The sequence below is a fragment of the Chelonoidis abingdonii genome, chromosome 21 (assembly GCF_003597395.2).
Source record: "Chelonoidis abingdonii isolate Lonesome George chromosome 21, CheloAbing_2.0, whole genome shotgun sequence".
Classification (NCBI taxonomy): domain Eukaryota; kingdom Metazoa; phylum Chordata; order Testudines; family Testudinidae; genus Chelonoidis; species Chelonoidis abingdonii.
The window spans coordinates 9,154,742-9,179,904 of NC_133789.1; the positions used below are offsets into that span (position 1 = coordinate 9,154,742).

The following is a 25,163-nucleotide window of genomic DNA, read 5'->3' on the forward strand; positions in this document are numbered from 1 at the left end:
GAGGGGTTTCATTTAAACAGAAACAATTTTTCAGCCAAATATTACTTCCCAGTGGGAAAATAAACAGCATTTCATCCCTACCCTCACTGGGGAAGTGGGCTAAGCAGTACATGGTTTTACCTTTGCCTACTTAAAGGTATATTCAAATACATTCGGAGCTTTTTACTCTCCCTCTGGATGGAAGCCCGCAAAGATTTTGCCCAGGCCACCAAGGTGGCCAAGAAATCAGTGGATCCCACTGACTTGTGGGGTGGGAGGAAGTTACTGACTCCACCTCCTAGACCCTCTGTGCTCAGCCTTGTGACCAGGGAACGCAGCCAACCTATTATTTCTGTATCCCACAGAGATCCAGAACAGTGTAGTTATGTCTTACCTCAGTGTAGCCCATGCTGGCTGCTGCAATCAGTGCCTGTTGTATCGCATGGCTCTTCTTAAATACCCCCTGCTGTTGCCCAGCCATTGTCCAGTCACACTGAATCAAGAACTTCACTACCTCCAGGTGACCTCTGAGAGCCGCATGAACCAGGGCACACTGACCGTTTTTGTCCAAGTGATCCACCTTTCAGGGGAACAGAAAAACAAAACAAAATTAATCCCGACTCATGTTTGAAAAGCCATGGCTTTCTCAGCCTCTCCAGCCTTGGTTTTGTAATAATGCCACGTGGGCAGGATGAACATTCTCTGCATTCTTCTAGTTAACCATCCCATCCACAACCAGGCCAAGTTCATTCCCAAAGAATCACTGCCCTGAGGACAGACATCCTCTTGGCCACAGCCGCTTTCTTTGGGTAGGTCACCACTTAACAGCTTCAGTTTTCGTCACACTAAAAGCATACTGGCTTTATTCCCGCAAAAGCACATTTCTGCTGTGTTCTCAAGTACGCCAACTGTAGTTCCTTTGGCACTGAAATTCCACCCAGTGACTTTGTCTGCCTCAGGATACAAAGAGCCACTGAGTCGAAGGAGAATGTTCTAAACCTACCATTTCACAATTCTTCAAAATGAGCAAAAATACCTCATCCTGAGTCCAGTGTTAGAATGATTAGTCATTCTGTTTTATTCAGCTGCACTTTAGTCAGCCTCACTAGAAGGGGGCAGCAGAGAAACATTAATTAAACAGAAATTTCAGGTGGTGGTATTATAATCTGATATCCTGCTAGGAACTTGACTGTTTTCCGTGTGTTTGTCCACAATGTTACCTTTGGCTTCTAGGTCCTACCATAATACAAATAATATTAGTATCCCAGCAAAACATTTCAACTAGATTCTTTCTACTCATTAACCACGTCACTGCTGAACAACGTATCAGTTTGTTCAGGAAATGCACATGGCCACTGTTGTTTAATTTATTCATGATTCAACTCAATATCTTCGAATCAAAAATGGCTGCTACTGTGTATATTCTCTCAGTACTGAAGGGGGGACACTCACGGAAGCTAGCTTCTTTTTCTCCATTTGGGATGGGGATTTTTTAAATCACATTCCGTGCCCTGGGTTTCCCTCCCATTTCCCCTGACAGAGGACATAATGGGACTCCATTGGAAGTTTATTAATACTGCTTCTCAGTCAGTGTTAGGGAGTCACCCAGCTTATCTTTTTTTTTTAAAGTCTATTTTTTCCTTTACACTGTCCTGACAACTCAGCAAGACCTAAAAGGGTCCCTTAGTCATCCTGACATTCGTATTAAAACCACACAAGCCTTTAGTTTGCTTCCAGAACTGAGGCAAAACATTTACAGAAACCACAAATTGTTTCCAGGAGGCTCCTATTTCAGTTCGCAGCAAAATTTTTCTGTTCAACAGAATGTTTGAACTTGATTCATTACACACAATTAACCCTTGAAATGCTCACCACAAACTGAACGAAGAGTATTCTTACTGGTCAAGTTTACTGGCCAACACAGAAGTGTTCAGAGAATATTTCCAAATGGGGTATTGCAGTGGTTCTCAAACTTTTGTACTGGTGACCCCTTTCGCACAGCAAGCCTCTGAGTATGACCCCCCTCCTTACACATTAGAAACACATTTTTTATATTAAACACTATTATAAATGCTGGAGGAGAAGTGGGGTTTGGGAGTAGAGGCTGATGGCTCGCGACCCCCCACATAATACCCCTCAGGGGTCATGACCCCCAGTTTGAGAACCCCTGATGTATTGGATGTTGCAAAACAATGCTGCTTTTTAACACCGTGGAGGGTCAAGGACTTGTAGAGAAATAACTTCAGCAGGCCATTAGCAAGGCAGGATTCCACAGTTTCAGTATCAGGCCTGAATTCCCAAACGCTAATTACAGACCCTGCAAACCTGCTATGCCTTGTGTGCCAACGACATGTTTCAAAGCAGCACATTCTCACAGAAACGCCAACCTGGCCAGCATTGTGGAGCACCTGTGAGCAGCTACAAACAGGATTCTAATCTGTTCTATCACCGGAACAAAACCTGCAATAATAATAAAACCCTCACTTACACATGCCCCCCAGGAACAATGGACAATGTGAGACCTGCCAATAGGGCGCACACGGTGCTACTTTTAGTAGGGTGCTTGGATACTACGGGAATAGGTGCCTTAGATACAAAGAGACTGGTTAGACAGAGATTAAGGCACGGCCCCATATACCATTGAACTCAATGGAATCTGGGCACCTAACTCTCTTACACTCTTGAAAATCTCAGCCTAACTAGACAGGTAAGATAGACGTTAGGTGCCTAGTAACTGTGTTGGGAGGGGCGGAATCTTCATAGGTGCAAATGGGAGTTAGGTGCCTTCCTCCCATCGACTTCCAATGGAGTTGAAAACCTGACGGCCTTCTTGTACCTTTGAAATACTCCCTCCGGACAGAAACACAAGAGGGCAGAGTTGGGATCTCGTCAGATATTTTTTAATTGCTGATGCTGCACTTGGGGCTTATAAGAACATAGGCTTTACCATACTAGATCAGATCACTGGGGCTACCCACGTTAAGGCAATAACCAGCCCCTCCTGAAGGAGGAGAATCCTCACCATGACACGACTAATGCCCAGTACTATGCGTGTGGTCCAGCAAATTCACATGAGATGTCCAGCCCCTTGCAGGATTGAGCATTTAATAATGAAGGGTAACTCTTCTTTGTAAGCAAGAGGGTAGGATGCTGAGACTTCTGAAGATGATGGCATGTGGAAACTGTAGGGGTTTGATTTAGACCATACAGAAAAAGTTCCAACAGAGTAGACAGTCTGTTTAAATCATTTAGCCTATCTTCAGGTGCAAAAACCAGAGGAAAGAGTATTGTTAAGAAATGTTACTTGGCAAAGGAAAAAGCGAATAGTGGCTCAATTTCTTTTCTGAGGTCTGATATGTACTCCACATACTACCTGCTTTCTCCTCCATGTCAATGTGGAATTCCTGGGAAGTCAGTGTCATCAGATAAATACAGTCTCATTACCTGGGCCCGTTTCTTGCACAGTAGCATAACAATGCTCAGATATCCAGCCGCAGCAGCATATCCAAGAGGAGTCAGGCCACTTTCAGAAGAGGCATCTACGTTGGCCCCAAACTCCAACAACAAAGCCACCATCTCTGTGTAACCAAGGTGAGACTGGACACATAAAATTGGGGCATTGTTCAGAACTTCGGTCCGGTAGTTAACATTTGCACCTCCCAAAATTAGCAATCGACTGACCTGAAGGGCAGAAGAGAAACACATCACCACAACGTGCAGCAAAAAGACAAGCCCAAACCACGGCTTTATTTTAGGTAGAGGGAGCGCTGTCTGATTGCTACCATGGACTTTGTTCTGTAATTTGCATGGTGTTGGAGCAGGCTGGCCTTAGCCATACTGCCAGACATAGAGCCACAGGGAGCCTCACACAGGGAAAGATAGTGGATGGTTTTGTAACAGCTTGATCGTCCATCCAACAGTGGCCTTGTGATGCTTACTGGTCACCCAATTGCTGCTTCCCCTCCTGCTGCCTTCCTGGCTCTGCTCTCTTTGCACTGGGCTGCAGAGCAAAAGAGACAGCTCATGATGCTGAGATGAGAGAGAGGGCTCCTGATAGGGAAAGGATAGAGAGGATGATGATGGGCCCCCTCTCCATATGAGAAGGATCTCTCAGGCTGGCCCCACCCTCATGGGTATGCAAGCCCAGAAGGTTCTCTGCATTATATTTTTTTTCACTCTAGCTAACATATTCGTACATGCTAATCTGGACTCTTCACAAATGTTTGCAGAATGTCTTCGCTAGCATGTACAAATGTGTCAGCTAACTCAACTTAATTGACAATTAACTCAAGTTAAAGAACTCTGTTTCTACAAGTGAATTTCGGATGCTATGGCTTCTTAGGCTAATCCACCCTATCCAGCTCATGGGAATGCCATGTCTCATAGCCTGCTAGCAATAGGTACCAGTGGTTCCATGCTAACTTGGCCTGCTCAGATTTATGACCAGAGTTTTCCTTCTAAACAGACAGACTTGCCTGAAGAGTCTAAGTGAACTCTGTCTGCCCAGGTCTTAAATCAAGAGTTTTCCTTTATCGAAATATACTTGGTTCACGGCAAGTGCAACCCTTTGGGGTTTCCCCAAGATGGGCTATCTCCCCTCACCATCTGGGGGATGCAGCTGTACACTGTTTTATCCCTGCAAATACAACCAAGGTAAGTCCAACCACCGACTAAATGGCGTGATATCATACTCAGGGACATGACCAGACTGGGCTTAATGGAGGAACAAGCTATGCACATTATACTCCTTTCCATAGCTGCAAAAACGCCCTGAGATGAAAAGAACACTAGAGCAGACAAATCCCCAAGGCACGGTCAGGTTTACAACACCCAAGGGAGTCTTCTGTATATTTGGGAGAAATCGGGGGAAATGAAGGATGGTCGGCAGGAACAGATATGACACTGATTTTTTATAGGAATTCACAGAAAATCCCTGCTGAACACAGACAAGTTGGGGAGTCCCTACTCATTGGTATCAACTGGACACTTAAAAAACGTGGTCCCGATTGAGCGAGTTGCTTACATATCGGTGTAACTAAGTTTGTGAGGAGCCCCATGGACTTCAGTGAGATTACTCACATGCTTAACAATACACACGCACTAAAGACCTTGCTGAACTGGAGCCTTGGAGAATCTTTCGTTCTTGGACCACTGGAGGCTGAAAGCACTGAACCAGCTTGTCAACTGTCTGTTCTGTACACTACCTTTATGTTCGGGGTGTAGAGATTTCGCAGAGATGCCAATGCCATTGAAAGACCTTCTGTGCTGTAGGAGATCCAAAGCCCTTGCAGGATAGACGAGGACACTCCTACTTTTTTACTCAGCCCCTAAAGAGAGAGAGTGATCCAGTTAGTTCTAGTACCCAACATATTTGCATTATGTTATGCAGAAGGAATTACTCCATGTAATAAAAATGATTAACAAAAGAATTTTAGATCTGAGGCCGGAGAATTAGATTCCTGCTAGCAATAAAAAGTCAGCTAGCTGAAAATAAGGTTAAGCGTTTATCATAGCCACACTCACTTAAAATTCACCATTTATCAACAAAGTGCTGGGAATGCTAGACGTGCTGGGGCAGATCCTCCGCTGACGTAAAATGTCACAGTAATGAGCTGCTGACGACACAGAAACATGCAGTTGTGGTTTACTGTTAAAGGCCCATATTCCCTCCCACTGCATCTTTCTTTAATGGAGAAGGAGAATGTAACCAAAATTCTCTTCCCTGCCAGTTAAGAACAGTCTCTACAGACTAAGGTTGCCATATAAGCCATTTATCATGTTAGATCCTTGCTGTGAACTAAGAAACTTGCAGCCCCAAGGAAGAGTCCCCAAGTTAGTACCGACACGATATCCTTAAGACAGCCCTGTCACACCGAGGTTACAGGGGCCTCCTGAGCTCTCTTTCAGAGAATCCCATTACACGGGGTAATGTGGCAGATTATAAACAAAACAAAAAAAGAAAGTACCTACTATCGTGGCAGAAACTGATTCACGAAATATTCTTATTATTCACAGAGCTAACTCAACTTGTACTACATTCTCCGTCATAGCAAGATAAATTAAGGAAGTTTTATGAAAAGAGAGAATAGACATTTTCATATCTAACGTTAGATTATCTCCAACCTTCTTATTTGGCTAACATATTTATTTTATGCTTACTAGATACCAAGTACTAACGTCTTTTTGAACAGCACTAAATTATAGGTTATGTAATAAATAGTCAAGTGAGCTTGCTTTCCTGTTATAAGAATGGTCATTTCTTCATAACAAACAGATGTTAATCAGTGGCCTGATGATAGGCGGAAGAAAAGGGGATCCTATTTTTTGGATGGGGTTTTAAAAGGATAGCTTTTCTTCTATAGTGCTTTAACATTATTTCTGCTGTAGTCTCCATGGAACTGTACAGATGTCTTTGGCTACTATTTTGACACGTAAGGCCTGATTTTCACTGCCTTGAACCTTGTGTGCTCTTTACACTTGTGTAAAGTGGGTGTAACAGCTACCAGTTCAAGTTGGTAGAGCTTTACACCGACTCTGCAATAATGTAAACGACCATACTGGGCCTAGGACAATGAAAAAATTATGCATAAAGTCTCTATAGATTTTTACTGCCATTGTTTGACCATCATAATTTGTTGGTATTAAACAGCAATGACTGCTTTGCCACTGTAATCTGACATGTTCTTCTATACACTTGCACGAGTAGCCTTTTGTCCTAACATCACGATACCACAGACTTGAACATTTTTTTAATCTAGAGACCATTATAGCGCATGTCAGTCAAGTGGCTGGACCGTACTGTCTACCTAACAAGAAGTAACTACTGTGAATATTTAAAAGCATTTTTTCAGTTAAATACTTGCCATTTAAAACCATTTTGTTTTAGAAAAACAATAAAAGATGGCTGTCCTCATGAAGAACTAACAGTTTTCTACATTTATTATTTTCAAGTCCTATAGCTTTTAGCTAAACATTTGTCAAATAAAGACCATAAGAACAGCCATACTGAGTCAGACCAATGGTTCATCTAGCCCAGTATCCTGTCTTCAAACGGCCAGTGCTAGATGCTTCTGGCAGTTGGAGATTTAGGGACACCGGGAGCATGGTGCTGCATCCCTGACTATCTTGGCTAACAGCCACTGATGGACCTATCTTCCATGAACTTATCTAATTCTTTTTTGAACCCAGTGATACATTTGGCCATTACAACATCCCATGGTAGCAAGCTCTCCACAGGCTGTCTGTGAATTGTGTGAAGTCGTCCTTTCTTATGTTTGTTTTAAACCTTCTAATCTCATTGGGTGATCCCTAGTTCTTGTGTTATGTGAAGGGGTAACTAAATACTTCCCTATTCACTTTTTCCACACCCTTCATGATTTTATAGACTTCTCTCATATACCCCCTTAGTCATTTCTTTTCCAAGAGAAACAGTCCCAGTCTTTCTTACTCTCATCACCTTGTAAGGAGGCCGTTCCATATTCCTAATCATTTTAACTGCCTTTCCCTGTACCTTTTCCAATTCTAATTTATCTTTCCTGAGATGGTGTTCAAGTGTGTATTCAAGGCACGAGTGTACCGGGGATTTTTATAGTGGCATTAAGATATTTTCCGTTTTATTAACTATCCCTCTCCCAATGGCTCCTAGCATTTTGTTAGCTTTTTTGTCTGCCACTGCACATTGAGCAGATATTTTCAGAGAACTATCCATAATGACTCCATGATCTCTTTCTGGAGTGGTATCTGCTAATTTTGCATATAATATTGGGATTATTTTTTTCCAATGTGTGTTACTTTGCATTTATCAAGAGTGAATTTCATATGCCATTTTGTTGCCTTATTGTCCACTTTTGTGAGATCCCTTTGCAATGCTTCAGTCAGTTTTGTATTTAACTATTTTAGTAATTTTGTATCATCTGCAAATTTTGTGGCCTGTTTATCCCCTTTTTCAGATGATTTATGAATATATTGAACAGCATCGGTCACACCAGAGATCTTTAGGGGACCCTGCTATTTACCTCTCTCCATTGTGAAAACTGACCGTTTATTCGTACCCTGTCTCCTGTCTTCTAACTGGTTACAGGTCATCTCATGACCTTTCCATCTCGTGACTTATCCTAACAGATGACCTTTCCTCTTATTCCATGACTGCTTACTTTTCTTAAGAGCTTTTGGTGAGGGACCTTGTCAAAGGGTTTCTGAAGGTCAAAGTTCACTATATCCATTGGATCACCCTGGTCCACATGCTTGTTGACTCCCTCAAAGAATTCGAATAGATTAGTAATGCATGATTTTCCTTTACAAAAGCTATGTTAACTCTTTCTCAAAATATCATGTTTATATATGTGTCTGATAATTTTGTTGTTTATTATAGTTTCAACCAATTTGCCTCATACTGAAGTTAGGTTTACCAGCCCGTAATTGGCAGGATCACTTTTGGAGCCTTTTTTAAAAACAGATATTATATTAACTACCCTCAGTCATCTGGTACAGAGGCTGATTTAAGCGATAACTTACCTACACAGTGAACAGTTCTTCCATTTCATATTTGAGTTCCTTCAGAAGTCTTTAGTGAATACCATCTGGCCCTGGTGACTTATCACTGTTTAACTGGTCAGTTTCTCTCCAAACCTCCTTTACTGACACCTCAATCTGAGACAGTTCCTCATACTTCTAACCTAAAAGAATGGCTTGGGTGTGGGGATCTCCTCCATGTCCTCTGCAGTGAAGACTGAAGCAAAGAATTAATTTAGCTTCTCTGCAATGGCCTTGTCTTCAAGTGCTCCTTTAGCACCTCAATTGTGCAGTGGCACTTATAATTGTTTGACAGACTTCCTGCTTTCTCATGTTCTTAATTTTTTTTCTGTTAGTTTTTCTGTTCTTGGCTAGCTGCTCTTCAAATTCTTACTTGGCCTGACTTATTATAGTTTTACAGTTGATTTGCCAGAGTTTATGCTCCTTTCTATCACCATCAGTAAGATCAGACTTCCAATTTTTAAAGGATGCCTTTCTGTTTCCAACTGTCTCATCTACTCTGCTGTTTAGCCGTGACAGCATTTACCAGAATCAGAAGATCACGGTTGGAAAAGACCTCAGGAAATCCAACCCCCTGCTCAAAGCAGGATCAACCCCAACTAAATCATCCCAGCCAGGGCTTTGTCAACCTGGGCCTTAGAAACCTCTAAGGATGGCGCTGAGGCCACATCTGGAGTATTGCATCCAGTTTTGTGGCTCCCACTACAGAAAAGATGTGGACAAATCAGAGAGAGTCCAGTGGAGGGCAACTAAAATGATTAGGGGGCTGGGACACATGACTTCTGAGGAGAGGCTGAGGGAACCGGGCTTAGTCTGCAGAAAAGAAGGGGTAGGATTTTATAGCAGCCTTCAACTACCTGAAGTGGGGTTCCAAAGAGCATGGAGATAGGCTGTTCTCAGTGGTGGCAGATGACAGAACACGGAGTAATGGTCTCAAGTTGCAGTGGGGAAGGTCTAGGTTGGATATTAGGAAAGACTTTTTCATTAGGAGGGTGGTGAAGCACTGGAATGGGTTCCCTAGGGAGGTGTTGAAATGTGCCAAATAGAGGGGAACAATCACTTCCCTCAATCTGCTGGCAATGCTCCTATTAACGCAGACCAGTATACCATTAGCCTTCTTGGCAACACGGGCACACTGTTGACTCTTATCCAGTGTCTCGTCAACTGTAATCCCCATGTCCTTTTCTGCAGAACTTTCACTTAGTCAGTCGGTCCTCAGCCCGTAGAAGTGCATGGGATTCTTCCATCCTAAGTGCAGGACTCTGCACTTGTCCTTGTTGAACCTCATCAGATTTCTTTTGACCCAGTCCTCCAATTTGTCTAGATCACTCTGGACCCTATCCCTACCCTTCAGTATATCTATCTTTCCTATCAGCTAAGTGTCATCTGCAAATTTGCTGAGGGTGCAATCCATCCCATCATCCAGATCATTAATGAAGATGTTGAACAAAACTGGCCCCAGGTCCGACCTCTAGGGCACTCCACTTGATTCCGACTGCCAACTAGACATCAAACTGTTGATCAGTACCCACTGAGCCTGAGGATCTAGCCAGCTTTCTATTCACATTACTGTCCATTCATCCAGTCCATACTACTTTAACTTGCTGGCAAGAATACTGTGGAAGATTGTATCAAAAGCTTTGCTGAGATATATCGCTTTCCCCATATCCACAGAGCCAGTTATCTCATCATAGAAAGCAATCAGGTTCGTCAGGCATGACTTGCCCTTGGTGAATTCATGTTGACTGATCACCTTCCTCTCCTCCAAATGGTTCAAAATAGACTCCTTGAGGACCTGCTCCATGATTTTTCTGGCCCTCTTACCGTTTTTTTATTTTGGGGAATATATTTAATTTGAGTATCTATTATGTATTTTTAAATAGTCTTCATGCAGTTTGTAGGCATTTCACCCTTGTGACCGTTCTTTCTAATTTCCATTTAACTAGCTTCATCATTATTGTGTAGTTCCCCTTTTGAAGTTATATCCTACTGCGTTGGATTGTTTTGGTGCTTTTTCCTCACAAGGATGTTAAATTGAATTGCATTATTGTCACTATTACCAAGCAGTTCAGCTACATTCACCTCCTGGACCAGATGCAGTACTCCACTTAGGACTAAATTAAGATTTGTCTCTCCCCTTGTGGGTTCCAGGACAAGCTGAGGTGATATGTATCACGTCAATAAGGGGCTATTTGAAATTCCCTATTATTATTGAGGTTTCTGTTTTTGTAGCCTCACTAATGTCCCTGAGCATTTCACAACCACCGCCCTGGTCAGGTGATCGGTAGTATATTCCTATTGCTATACGCTTACTATTCAAGCATGGAATTTCTATCCATAGAAATTCTATGATACAATTTGATTCATTTAAGATTTTTACTTTATTTGACTCTATGCTTGTAGAGGAAAAGTGTGTGTGTATTTGGAGGTAGGAATCAAAGACCTCAGGAATTCTGGCAATTATTAGTCCCCGCTTTTTAGATCACACACTATAAAACAAGAACATATCAAGATTTATTTCAGTTACTTAAGTGAGCACTGTATAATTTGGATACATTAGAAGCAGCAATTTAAAAGAAATACTAAACATGATTAGTGTATTATTACATTAACAAATAAGCTTCTATGACATGAGAAAGCATATCTGCACCTTTCAAAATGACCATCCGAAAATAAAATACTATACTGAAAGAAATATACTTAGAATGTGCAAGACACTCTGATCAACAGAAGGGGGCATCTGTTTTCTCTGAAATAAATATGTTCAATACAGAAAGAGTTCAGCTGTAGAAATTTTTATTTCTCCTCAATTCATAGTTAGTATCTGATTCTTCCCTTTTCTTGTTAAGTCCTGAGTTATAAAGTCAGACTGTATCTGTCAGCAACAACGAATCCTACTTTAATACAAGATTAAACTGCTGAAATAAGAGGAACGGGTTTAATCTCATTAATATGTTCATACACAGGAACAGGAGACTAGTGAAGACTGACTTTGTGCAGGTTTCCAATGCCAATGAACTGCAATTCTGGTGTACGGACCCCTACGCTATTTCAGTTCTAAATCTTTCCAAAGCAGCCCTGTCAATGTACCTGAGACCTCACCTACTATAACCCTAGCTGTTTCAATCCAGGATCTTCCCAGTACTTTGTCAAAGCATCTCAGTCCTAACCTCTTACATCCCCAGGCTATTTAAAAACCTTTGTCCGAATCATACTAGATTGTATGGTGATTTTGTGATGCAGAAAAATATCAGCCAGGGACTAGATGTGCACCAAATTAATTTTTGTTTGTGAGCCGTGAAAAGATTAGAACTGAAAGGCAACAGTGAAGGGCCTCTGCTTTAAGACAATTTGCCAGCTAAATTCAATGTAATGATCTTTTGCAATACTGTTTCAGGGAATATTAGACAACTTTTCATTCCATTAGCCTCTTTTCAGTGCCTGTAATTTTAATCAGTCTCTTAATCGAGGGACAAGGGAAGTTCATTTCTGGATCACTAACATTTTAGGCAGGACAGTTATGACTGAAATGAAGGACTTCTCATTGCTTGATGTTTAAAACAATGTTACCTCGAAGTTTAGATTTGCTGGTATAATTTTTGTAAGTTTCTCTGGATGCCCTTTCATTGCATGCTGTGGCTTTCAAGCTGGTTCCCATCGGTTAAGATCCCTTCTTAATCTTTTAAATCAGTTACCAAAGACATTTATACTTTGTTATTTTTTAAAAAACAACATGAAGATATTTAACTCATAGAAGTGAGAGGGCTAAAAGGCACTTGCTTGAGCCCTAGCGCCAACAGGCAGCGTGCAAGTTTCCCTACGCAGATCTGTCAAAACACCTCTTTGTGATTGTTATTCAGTGATTTTGCGTATCACTGATTTATCACACTGAAATTCCAGACCTGGGTCTGTCCTGAACAGACTCAAATAATATGATCCTTTTGGGATGTGACAGGAATTAGTTTTAGAACAAACACTGTTTTAAAATTTTATGTTATTAGCCAAAATATCATCTGTGTATATCCCATAACTCCACCCAGTCCTACCAAATGTTTAACACATGGGTGGCACGTAATGGAGGCTAAGTCTCCCCAAACCTCATGCCACCTGGGTGGTGGGAGGAGAGGGGGAGGGGGCATTGGCAGATTACCATAAGAGCCCATGGGCCCCTGGCCAATTTGGAGCCCCCAGAAAAACCTCCCCCAGCCATGTCCCCGGGCCTGCTCTTCTGGTCTCGAGTCCACAGCGGGAAAGGGTGGGGGGAACAGAGTGAGCAGGGGATGGGATCTTGGGGGAAGATACAGAGTGGGGGCGGGGCTATGGGGAAGGGGCAGAATGGGAGAGGGGCCATGGGGAAGGGGTGGAATGGGGTGGGGTCATGAGCGCAGCCGGGGTGGAACAGGAGATGGGCTCTGTGCTCAGAGATCTGGCAAGGGTCAAGAGTCTCGCTGTGGTTGGGCCAAGCTCTCGGCCTCAACCCCGCCCTGGCTGGGGCCATGGAGAAGGCTGAGAGAAGTGAGCGGGGGGTGTGGACTCAACCAGAAGAGGTCGGGCTTCAGCTAGAAGAGGCAGGGCAGGGGCTAGTCTCCCCAAGAGGAAGCTTCACCCAGAGACCATGGTTTAGCTTCTGATTCTCCTTTCACAGCAGTGTACAAGGTAACACCAATGGGGTTATGCTGGTGTAAAACCAGTGAACATTTAGAATCAGGACCTTTGTGTTTAGATAAGGCTGCTCTTCCAACACAATATCACAGAAAAAAATGTAAGCTGACTTTATGACCTGACATGCATCTCACTTGGCAGAAGGCTCACATCACAGCTACAAGATACTGATTTTACTAGACAACCTGGCAGAATGAGATGCTGTGAAGGAGAAATCACTTCCTCATAAACAGAAAGTATCTGCAATAACAGAAATGGGAGTACGGACAAAAGATACTTATATTTCTCCCGGAAAGGTTCCAGTTTGAAAGTGTCTCTTTCAAGAAACAGTGCTGCTATGGTTCGGTTTGGTAAAAAATACAAGCAGATCCTCGTAAACAAACAACTACTGTAAATTACGGAATAAAAATAGATCTGTTTAAGAAACACCAAAGGCTAATCTTTACAGTGCTTTTCCCATGTAAAACCATCTAACCCAAACCCCTTTCAAAACTCTGTAGGACTTCTGTACAACCTGATGTTACCCTTAGCTGTCACCGAGGCAAATTATTCTTGCTAAAATCATACAGAAAGGATTTTGCCAAGTAATTAGAAACGGAAAGCTACACTGACATCTTTCATATGTTAACAGACACCTTCCAGGATGGTAAATATTTTTCAATTCAAGTTGGAATCTATTGCCAGCTCATTCACTTAATGAAACGTGAGGTTTGTTTAGATTTTGAAATCCTGCCATTTTCTCCATTATAAAGTGTAAAATGATAAAGACTAGGATCCAAATTCAGCTTTGGCACTGATGTTAATCGGAACTGACCCCATTAATGTCAGGGCTCAATCTGGAGCTACTTATGTATGTTAAAATCTGAAAATTATACGCTGATTGGGATTCTTCACTTTACCTCAAACTTCCCCTTAATCTCAAAATGTGGCAGACCTGCCATTACACATGATCATTAATATAGCCAGTGGAATTAAATAAAGAGATCTATCAGGATGTTAATAAGGCCTGGTGAGATACCAAAACTATCCTGTTGCTCTAAAAAATATTGGCAAACTGAGTGCTGAAGTTTAAGCACCTGAATGAGTGCCCTGATTTTCTGACATGCTGAGTACCAACAGCTCCCATTAATTTTAAGAAATGATTTATTCTCTCTGTAGTAGTTACAGTTACCTAACCAATTCCTATGCTGATTGGTGAACATTCTTTGGGCCTGAAGATATGACTCCAGTTGTGGGTCAAATCTGAATCATAACTAGTGACCCTTGGGTCACTCTTTGTGTGGAGGGTAAAAATGGACCATTAAGGAGCAGTAACTAGACATTTTTTAATATGCTCAGTTCTGCAGAAACATGCACTCACTGGTAGATCATAAACAAACTATACCTGACTCATACACTGAGATGTCCAGATTAAGAACAAAGCATTTTACGAAGGAGGGAACTCATCCTATATTACACACAAAGAGACTGAATCAGACAGAAGAAGAAATTTGACCAAGGGCAGTGGCAGGAATAAAATCCAGGTCTCCTGACACCCTGTCTAGTGCCCTCTCCACTTATGGTTCTGTCACTTTTAACATTAAGAATGTTTCAGAAGAGCTGTGGGGGCACAAAAGGAAAACCTGGGTAACAAGGACAGCATTGCATACTGTGAACAGAATTCCAACCCTTGTCTCTGGCAAAATGTTAAGCCCAGTCAAAATTGTAATGCCATTTATTTAAGTCGGGTGCAGAAGTACTTGGCAAGGAGCGTTTTAATCTGCTGTTCAGTGTGCAGTAGTTTGACAAAACAAGACGTTGTCAGATTTTAATTCCTCCCCCTCCTTAGAATCAAGGCAGATTTTCCCAACTTTTTAGCCCTTAAGAATTCCTCATGTCCTCACCAGTTCTCAAACGCTAACTTTCTTCACGTGTTTTGGAACGTGAACACTACAACAAGAACAGACCTTATATAGTGGGTACTGCAGTGTGGTTATAGCTGTGTTGGTCTCAGGAAAGCTTGTCTCTCTCACCAACAGAAGTTGGGCCAATAAAAGATACCACCTCACCCACCATGTCTCTCTGATAGTGGGTATTGACAGACTGTGTGTGTGTGTCAGAGAAGAGGATGGTGTGAGCTTTTCCTTGTATTCTCGTTACCTTAAAAATGTGTGCTTTGAGAATGTGATGTCCCAGCTCAATAGTCTGTTGTCGGTTTAGCTTCCCCTCCTGACGAGAAAACCAGAAGGCAAGCAGCGTGTGGCCACTCCTAGGAACAAGAATAAAAAAAAGTTAGTATTCGAAGAATTCCATTTCATTTTTAAATCTTCCTTGGGGTTGATGTCATTCAGCATCACCAATCTTACGTGCTCCCTTACAAGGAAGGCTTAGGCTATCAGTCTCACTCAAACTACTTCCCCAGCGAATGACTTCTCAGATCCACATGCCTGTAGGGTGCAAGCTGAAGAATATGCATTTAACTGGTTGTAAATTCTGACCAAACAACTGCTGAAACAGAACCTGGACATTTGGCTGAGTCCCTCTAATGAGGATGTATCTCTGCATACTTCTCAATGGTATCCCACTATAATGGACCTCACTTATTTTAGACGCAATTGCTTGATGATTTCTTACTTTAATTCCTTGACATAAGAATTGTTGGGTCATGAAGTTGAGGCTAGAAAAATGTTTCTGTTAAAGAAGAGAGGCATGGATCTCATTTCAAGTTTCTTCTGCAGATACAGCATCTGGTGTTCTCTCTCTCTCCTTCTGGGTCTCTGTCAACGCATTTTAAATTGTGGGGATGGTTAGAAAAGTGACTACATATAAACGGTACCTTCTCAGGGCTTGTCTACGTGGAGAAATCAACCAGAATTGTTATTCACATCCTACCTAAAATAGACAAGCCCTTATTCTGCAGATCTCCTAGATGCGTGTGTTTTCTGAGTCGTATTTGCTGGCTTCATGGAGAAAGTAATATTTTACAACGGTACTTTTTTACTCTTGTTAGCCTTGCAGAGCCAACCCAGCTTGGGAGAATGAACTGGACTAATTCTGATTTGTATACCATGGCATAAACCAATCGCAGGGCTTTTATTATTGGTGAGCGTGTAGGACTTAAGAACTATGTTTGATTTACAGATTCTGACGAAATTACCAGGATTGAAGGTTAGAAAATACAGTTTTTACTTGTAATGTGAACAGGTATGAACTATAATCAGTGAAATACAGCAATTATAGAATCTTATGGTGCCATTTTAAAATCATTTTACAGAGAAAAACTGTGATTGAAGGGACACCATCAGCTTGACTTTTTGAAAGTGAAACATTTTAATAAAATCCAGTTTAAGAAATTTTTTTTTAAAGAATCGGCCAGATTCTTCATTCTGTTATATCTTCCTAACATTGCTGTAATTCCACTCTGATATAAAACAATATTACAAGGGTTGTTAAACTTTCCTGTTGATATTTACAAAGATGGTTTCAGCAAGGGAGAAGCTAATTAATTGAAAGGAAAGTGGACTATATATATATGGAGTGCTGTCAAATACATTAAGTAAACTGGAAAAAAGAGAGGAAAATGTATTTCATTAACTTCTTTCAGTTCTAGTGATCTTAGGTGTAATTTGTAACCAGAATACACACACTCATTTCCAGCTGAAAATTTTGATATTTCAAATTGACAATGACCCTTTAAAGATTAAGGACCTGATTCTCTTCTGCTGTGAGTTCTCTATAGTCATTTAACTCCAGCGCAAAGCAGGTCTAAAACATAACCAGATCAGAATGACAGAATTCTACATCCACTTTGCACTGGTGAAAGTGACAGCACAAGATGTAAAGCAGAGAAGGATCAGGCCCCAGAGAATGTTCCATACTTGGATGTGTGTGGCCTGAGAACAGTGTCGCCTTGTAAAAGAATTTCTTGTTTTTGTAAGTGCTTCTCCTGACAGCAACACCCTTTCTCATTTTACATTTAAATATACTGTATTTTTAAAAGGAAAAAAAATAACAACAACGAACAGATTCACATGAAGGAACAGTTTGAGAAGCAGAGTTACAAAAAGCAGTGCCAGGATTAATCTATAAGCAGCCCAGATACAGTGACCTTCCAGGCTTTTTGAGTGCCAGCTTGGCAATCTTCTCCATCGTTCAACTATATTAGAAAAATAAACAAACACTGTTGGAAGTGTCCTCTTTGTTGTACTCCACAGTGAAAAACACATGTGAGAAGAGAGAGAATTGTCTGTAATTTCCCCTTGACACTACAGATAAGGAACAAAGGCATGTGTATTGCATTATTTTGCTTTTCTAAGAGCTCGGAAGCTTCAGGGACTTTTTAAACCAATTTCTTTTCTGGAACCAACGTAGCTCTACATTTAAAAAAACAATCCCACCTCCCCCAAGCTAACATGATGTGACTTGTCGCTTTAATAGGGTTTTTAAGGACAGAGTATGCTACTATCCCATTAGTACCTTATCAAATGGAAAAACTAATATGCCAGTGCTTAGAATGATCTAAATGCAACTGAGTAATCTAGACTAGAGGATCAATGTTTCCACAATGCTAGGGCTTATCAGCATGTCTAAATCCAAAGAATGATAATCCTTAGACACAGCACTTTCTAAAAGGGAAACCACGATCTGTCGTTTTGTTTAAGCATAGCACGGAAGTGAAGGATTTGTAAACCAGAGCCTGGTATGCTGCAAGCTTCTCTCACACAGCCTTGCCAGAACCTTAATTCTGATAGATAAAAAAGAGACTGATGATTATTTGCCAGACTGTAGGATGGTTTTAAAATATGGAGACAGGACCATTAGCAGAGGGGTGCAGGAACAATTTTTGTGTGTGTGTGGGGGTGGGGGGCCGGGACCGAGAGCCACTGAACCTATGATGGAAACCGCTTCAAGCCAGGGGTGCGGCAGCCCCCAGCACCAGCACCAATCCATTAGCAGAACAGGATGAACAACAAAACACATTTTCAACCGTTTTCCTTAAAAGGCAAAATTTAAACCCTTTTCTCCATGAGTCAAAGGCCAGAGCATTAAACTTACACATAATTCTATTGTACCTCCCCCCAAAATGCAATGAATGTAAAGGTATAACATCAACTTAAATATCACTCTGCCATCTGAAATTTTTGTACCCACTATTGTTACAAGGAACGCTTAAGATGACTAGAACTGAAAAGGATTCCAGAGAAAATATATTTATTTCTGTTTATTCAGTGTATGTATTTTGTTTATTTGGCAGCATTTTGCATATAGTCAGTTTCACTGCTGTCCATGTGTAAGTGTGTAGTTTAATCAGTAAGCTCCCTGTTTGTGTGAGTCTTCCACACAGCAGAGATGGACAGAAAATCATGTACAAAATGGGACTCGGAATGTGACTGGAAAACCATGAAAAACGGCAGGGGGAGTTTGAAGTGGTTGTAGCACCTGAAGCCGCTTTAGGATTCTTCTTTTTTTGTTTTTTTTAAATTGACTAGATTTTCAGTCAGTGGTGTCCTTTTAAAGAAGATAATCTCGCAAATGTAATCTTCACAGTAGTGGCGGGCTTCCGAAATACACTGATCAAAACTGTAAAGGATGATCGTTACTGATGATTAGCCTTCAGTAGTGCTCATAAAGAGACAGAGGAAAGAAAATGGATTTAAAAGGAAACAGACACTGTGATGTACTGCTTGAGTTTTGCAGGATGCAGCTGCAACTCAAGCAGTACAGCAAAACTCATCGTTCCTGTTAGTTTAATACACCAAGTACATCTAATTACTAACCTGATTACACCGCTTATCTGTTGGGCAATGTCCCGTACATTTACCTCAACCAAAAGGATGCTGATTTGAGTCTACTCAGAGAACTCAGCTCTGGGCCTTATGTCTGGTCTTATGCACTGGAATGGAAATAAGGCGCTCCGAAGCTTTACACTGGGCTCTGATTCTGTTTCCATACATGGGCCTGTCAGCCTCAATTTTCCCATCTGTGAAACAAAGCTAATAACGCTCGCACTTGCCTACTGCACAGAGGTGACTGAAGAATAGTCAGAAAATGTTTGGAAAGAGCTTTGAACACAAAGTTCTCTATATTAACGGTAGGTATTAATGGCATATCCAGGCACCAATAATGTGGCTGGGTCCGTGTACCAGAGCATAAGGTGCAATTCTTAACCCATGCAGCCCCAGGCAGCAGGTAGTTCCTAACTGCTTTCCAGCTGCGGCTGGTAGAATATGTGTGTATGCATAATATATCTGTGTGCATGGTTTGGGCTGTTGTTATGAATAAGGCATGCACCAATTATTTCAGAATAAAGGCTAGCATTCACGAGCAACATGTTACCTCTGCAATATTTCTTATACCTAAAAGCAGTGGCTTTGGGCTTGCTGATAAATATCTGCAGTCACTTGTTCTGTCAATGATAATTGCACACTAAAACTGAGTCTAACAGCAGTGTCTTTTTTAAAAACACAACAACACAGAATGACAGTAGTGATTTCTACATCAAGGAGCCCAGTGAAATGATTTGCTTTGAATTTCACCACAGCAGAGGTTTATTCTCAGTGGGTTTCTATTTTTAATGTAAGTTTTTCTGTGTGAAAAATTAATAGTGCTGCCAGCTCTGTTATCAAAGCTTTTGTTCACTCTCCTAGGTAGTACGTGTCACCGCATGCTAACGCTGCACAGTTCATCACTGAATATTCCCATACCGACATATACATACTCTAGAGACAATGGTCTTGATCCTGCAAGTTCTGGCACAATGTAAGATATGCACAAGACTGTTGCTGTCAGGGCTAATACAAGGGAGGGTTACATGTGGACACTGGAAAAGTTGAATATGAAGCATAGCTCTCCAGACTGATCAGGGTAGCTCCTGTGTGCCTGCTCCCCAACTAACTAGAATGCAGGATATGAAAGGGCTGGAGCACAGGCAGAAAAAGGGAAGTTACTTCCCTTACTGTAACTGGATTTCTTTTAGAGATAGTCAGAAAATGTGTATTCCACTGCAGGTGTGCATGGGCTCCAAGTGACTGAGACCCAAGAATTTTTGCAATTAGTGTCTGTCAGTCTGCGTCTACACCCTACTCTCCTCAGGCGCCACTCTGAAGGTATATGCTTTGAACAGGGGGTTGGACTAAATGACCTCCTGAGGTCTCTTCCAACCCTAATCTTCTATGATCCTATAAGGGGTAGTGTGGACCGACCGCCTCTCCAGTTTCTTCTCTACTGTTAATCGAGACATGATCGAAGTAGAGGGGAAGGGGAATGCATAGCTGAATACAGATAGGAACCACAAAACTCGAACTCGAGGGACAATAAGGTAAGCAACTTCCCTTTCTTCTTTGAGTGCTGGTCCCTATGTGTATTCCACTGTGGGTGACCAACAAGAATACTGTTACGAGAGGAGGGTATGGCTGCTTGTAGAACCTCTATCCCAAAAGATGTGTCAGAAGAGGAGACTTGGACTAAGATGTAACGTCTTGTGGATCTGTGGATGGAGCTCCATGTTGCTCCCTTGCAAATAAGAAGCAGGGATACCTTGTGCAGTGAGGTTACTGAGGTTCCTTGTGCTCTTGTAGTGTGATCCTGTACTCTGTGGTGGAGAGCAGATGTAAAATAAAGTAGGATATAGCCAGAAATCCACTTGGCGAGTTTCTGGGAGGAAACAGCTTGTCCTCAGGCTCATTCCACTATGGCAACAAACAATCTACCTGACTTTCTGATCTGTTTTGTTCTCTTCAGGTAAAATATCAACACTTATCACATGTCATGGGCACACTGCTCATCACACGTCGTGGGCATGAAGCCTCCGCTCCTCCCTGGAAGCATGGAGCTTTGGGAAGAACGCAGGCATAAGGATTATCTGACTTATGTGAAATTTTGAAACTACTTTAGGGATGAATTTTGGGTGCAGTTGTAGAGAGACCTTCTCTTTATGGAATATTGTGTATGGTGGGTATGCCATTAGGGCCGCAAGTTCACCTATCCTTCTGATCAAGGAAATGGCAACGAGGAAGGCATCCTTCATTGACAGGTGAGACATCAAACATGTAGCTAGGAGTTGGAAGGGTGGCTTAGTGGGCGTTAAAAGACCTAAATCAAGGTCCCAGTGATGGGTCAGCTTTGATATTTTTGGAAAAGTTCTGATTAAACCTTTCAGGAACCTAGTAGTTACTGGCTGAATAAAGACAGAGTAGCTGTCCTTTAGTGGGTGACGTGTACTGACTGTTGTCAAGTGGATCCACAGAAAGCTAAGGGAAAGACACATCATCTTGAGGGTAAGGAGGTTATTGAAGATACCAGCACTACCTGATATCTCTGGAGACATATGACTGCCGGTCCCAGATAGAGAAATGCTTCTCTAACATATGCTTGCTTAGTGTGGTACTCTGTCCCCCCTCTAGTTGTACCCAGCTCATCCAGAGATTAATGAGTCTGCTACAGGCTTAGCTAAGAGTCAACTGGTCTTTTGCTCATGCAGTAGAGGCTAACGCACTAAGCTTCAGAGGTCCCAAGTTCGATCTTGCCCACTGACGACCGGGGTCTGTTGATGTTACACTTCCACTTGGTAAGATAATGTTATCTGGTGGAGTCCTTGCTGCTGTCATTAATAACGGCTTGCACAGCTCCAGGACAGGAATGTTCTAGATGTGACTACCATTCAAGCTGTGATATGAAGAGCATCCAGATTGGGATGACTGAGCTTGCCGTTCTCTTGTGCCAAGAGATCTGACAAGGATTGAATGCTGATAGGCAGCGGGGTTGACATTCACGAAAGACTTGGGAACCAGAACTATCTGGGCCATTTGGGTGCAACAGTGATGGCTTGTGCTCTGTCTTGTCAAATTTTCCAAATAATCCCAGGATAGCTGCAGGATGGGAGGAAAGGCACGGTTCAAGTGGCCTATCCAAGGGAGTAGGAGAGCATCGCTTCTGGAGTGCTGGCCTTGAGCTCCATTGGAGCAGTATGTCTTGCATTTCCTGCCAACGTACGCTATATGTCCTTGCCAGTTTCACTATGGCTTCATTCACAGGGAGTGCTATCCAGCTTGATCCCGTGGGTTGTCCAGGAGCTTATGTCATGTGTCCTGGAGATCTAGAGCTCTTTTGCCACTCTCCATAGCAGCTCTTGGAATTGGCTGTGGTTGTCCAAAGGAGATGGTGAATCTGGAGCAATGGCCTCATTGGGAGAGGAGAAAAATATCTCTGTCGGTATAAATGGATCTGGCTTGTATTCCCCCTCTTCAAATCAGAAGGAAATTCTGATTGCTGTCTTGGACGGGAAAGGTAACATGACTCCCTATTAAATTGTAAAGACCCTGGGAGTTATATGCACAGATCCCAGGGCCCGAACAGTGCTGTCATAAGGAGTTAAAGGTGAGTTCATGAGGTTCCCAAAGCATGGGGTACCACGGGTCCTAGGGTGGGTGTCTAGATTTGGGTGGACGAAATTGGTTCCAGGCAGCTCGCAATGTCCAGTTTGGATTGATCTCTCTGAGTGGAGGTGATGACTGTTCCTCTGGTACTTCTGACTCCCTCAATGATGAGAAAGTTGGATCTGGGTCAGTTGATGGTGCTATCAGTTCTGCTGAAGAAAAACCACAGTTAGTAGATGGGATGCAGGATGGACTTTTTTCCCATACACTGTGAACTCCTGACAAGGTCAAAATATCCCTGGTGAGGATTGGTTCTGACAAAAGGGAAGATTGCAGATCCAGGAAAACAAAGATGTCCTCTACAGGTGTGTACATCTCCATTCTTCCCAGGGTGCATAGGGTCCTATCTGCCTCTCCCGTCAGAGTTGAAGTGGAAAGGCTTTTTGCTGGTGAATCCATCTGGGGTCCGTGGGGATACTGGTGGTGAATGAAGCTCCCATTGGGTGCTCTTCATTGATACCGGTGGTTCTCAGTCCCTTGACCTGGATGGTGCCGCAGCTGCTGATGCAGAGTCCGGTATTGGCAGAGCCTTGCTCCTGTGTATGTTCTTTATCATGGTCCTGGGGCTTAGGATGTGCCTATGCGGGCACGAAGATTTGTCTGCTTGGAAGACAGAGTTGGGGAGGAATCTGTCCTCTTTGGAGTGGACTTAGATAGGGATCTGCTCTTCAGGCAATTAAGGTTCTTAACTACATGCTCCCCTGTCAAGCCTCCCTCCTGCCAGAAAGCAGGAGTGACTTGGTGGTTGTGTAAAAAAATTCTTATTAATTCAGGATGGGGTTTACCCGGGCTCCCCATCCTGCTCATAATTTTTTACTTTGTACAACACTCCTGCTCTGGACAGGATCAAACTCTGTATGTGCGAAAAGTGCAAGACTGCTTTTATGTAGAGAGCAGCTAACTCTCTCAGGACAGCATGAGGAGAGTAAACATAGTGCTCCCAGAGCTGGAGGGATGGGAAGTGGCAAAGGAGAAAGAAAAGTAGACCAGAGACAGATAAAACAGATACTGGCAAGTGCAGGACTGAATCATGTTGCCCAAAGAAAGGAAACAAAATTAAACCAAATGGTTGGAATAGGTCTTCTAAATCACTCTGCTTATGGCCCCCTTGATGCTCTGACGGTCCACTTCAATCACAATGAAAACTCATGATCTTATAGTCGGAGTAACTTGTGTGATGTATTTTGCCCGATGTACCTGGGATATTATTTCTATATATCCACATTTGAATCCCCATGTATATCTGTCTTTCTGATATGTCTCCTTTGAATTCTTGATATTATATCAGTGCTGAATAAGGTACGGCAGGACTTCAGTATGGGAATGCTACTACAAACTAATCACATTCCATCCTTTTGCTTCACGTCTCATCTTCTATTTTCAGCAGTAGGTTAAGCTGGCCCTGAAGAGTTCACACACACTGGAATTTCTGCCTGCCTTAGAATTCTTGAATCTGTTTAACAGTGACACCTGCTGGCTGAGAAGAAACAATAACAGCAGAAGTGGAAAGAGAAATTATTTCATTGTTATATCGGTGCACAGAGCTGGAGAAATTATAGAAATTGCCAGGGCAGCGTAAAGGGCCTTAGTTTAAATGAGAACGAGGTCCACAGTTTGCATACACAGAGAAGAACGTTATTTAAGGGGAAAGATAAGAATTAGATTCCTCTAGAAATGCTAAAATAAACACATTTACAAATATTAATTAAAAAAATTAATAAGGATCAATCATACAAAAATTACTGGGCCTAAATGGGTAACTGATCTTGTTTGATGCTTTGATGCTAAATCCACGGTACGCCCACATCTTGAATACTGCATGCAGATGTGGTCCCCCCATCTCAAAACAGATATATTGGAATTGGAAAAGGTTCAGAAAAGGCAACAAAAATGATTAGGGGTACGGAATGGCTTCCGTATGAGGAGAGATTAATAAGACTGGGACTTTTCAGCTTGGAAAAGAGACAGCTAAGGGGAGATATGACTGAGGTCTATAAAATCATGACTGGTGTAGAGAAAGTAGATAAGGACGTGTTGTTTACTACTTCTCATAACACAAGAACTAGGGATCACCAAATGAAATTAATAGGCAGCAGGTTTAAAACAAACAAAAGGAAGTATTTCTTCACACAACGCACAGTCAACCTGTGGAACTCCTTGTCAGTGGATGTTGTGAAGGCCAAGAGCACAACAGGGTTCAAAAAAGAACTAGATAAATTCATGGAGGACAGGTCCATCAATGGCTATTAGCCAGGATGGGCAGGAATGGTGTCCCTAGCCTCTGTTTGCCAGAAGCTGGGAATGGGTGACAGGGGATGGATCACTTGATGATTACCTGTTCTGTTCATTCCCTCTGGGCACCCGGCACTGTCCACTGTCGGAAGACAGGATAGTGGGCTACATGGACCTTTGGTCTGACCCAGTAGGGCCATTCTTATGTTCCTGTGTTTGAAGATTTTACAAATCAGTATTAGGATTGTCCCACACCATGCTGTCGTATCAGTGCCATCTGATAGGGGTGAGCTGTGACTGTGTCAAACTTTTCTCTTCATAGTTCCATTTTAAGGGGAAAAAAAT

At 42.2% G+C, this 25,163-nt stretch overlaps 1 protein-coding gene across 13 annotated transcripts in view; it reads right to left on the bottom strand.

Moving 5' to 3' along the window:
- TANC2 (tetratricopeptide repeat, ankyrin repeat and coiled-coil containing 2) overlaps positions 1-25,163 on the bottom strand; it is a 631,424-nt gene that overhangs the window by 31,093 nt on the left and 575,168 nt on the right. For all 13 annotated transcript variants that reach the window (XM_075059590.1, XM_075059589.1, XM_075059588.1 and 10 more), the window contains 4 exons: positions 15,313-15,421; positions 5,184-5,306; positions 3,424-3,660; positions 374-559 (listed from right to left, as the gene is read on the bottom strand). In XM_075059590.1, coding sequence (XP_074915691.1) covers positions 374-559; positions 3,424-3,660; positions 5,184-5,306; positions 15,313-15,421 — 655 coding nt within the window. The remainder of the gene's footprint in view (positions 1-373; positions 560-3,423; positions 3,661-5,183; positions 5,307-15,312; positions 15,422-25,163) is intronic.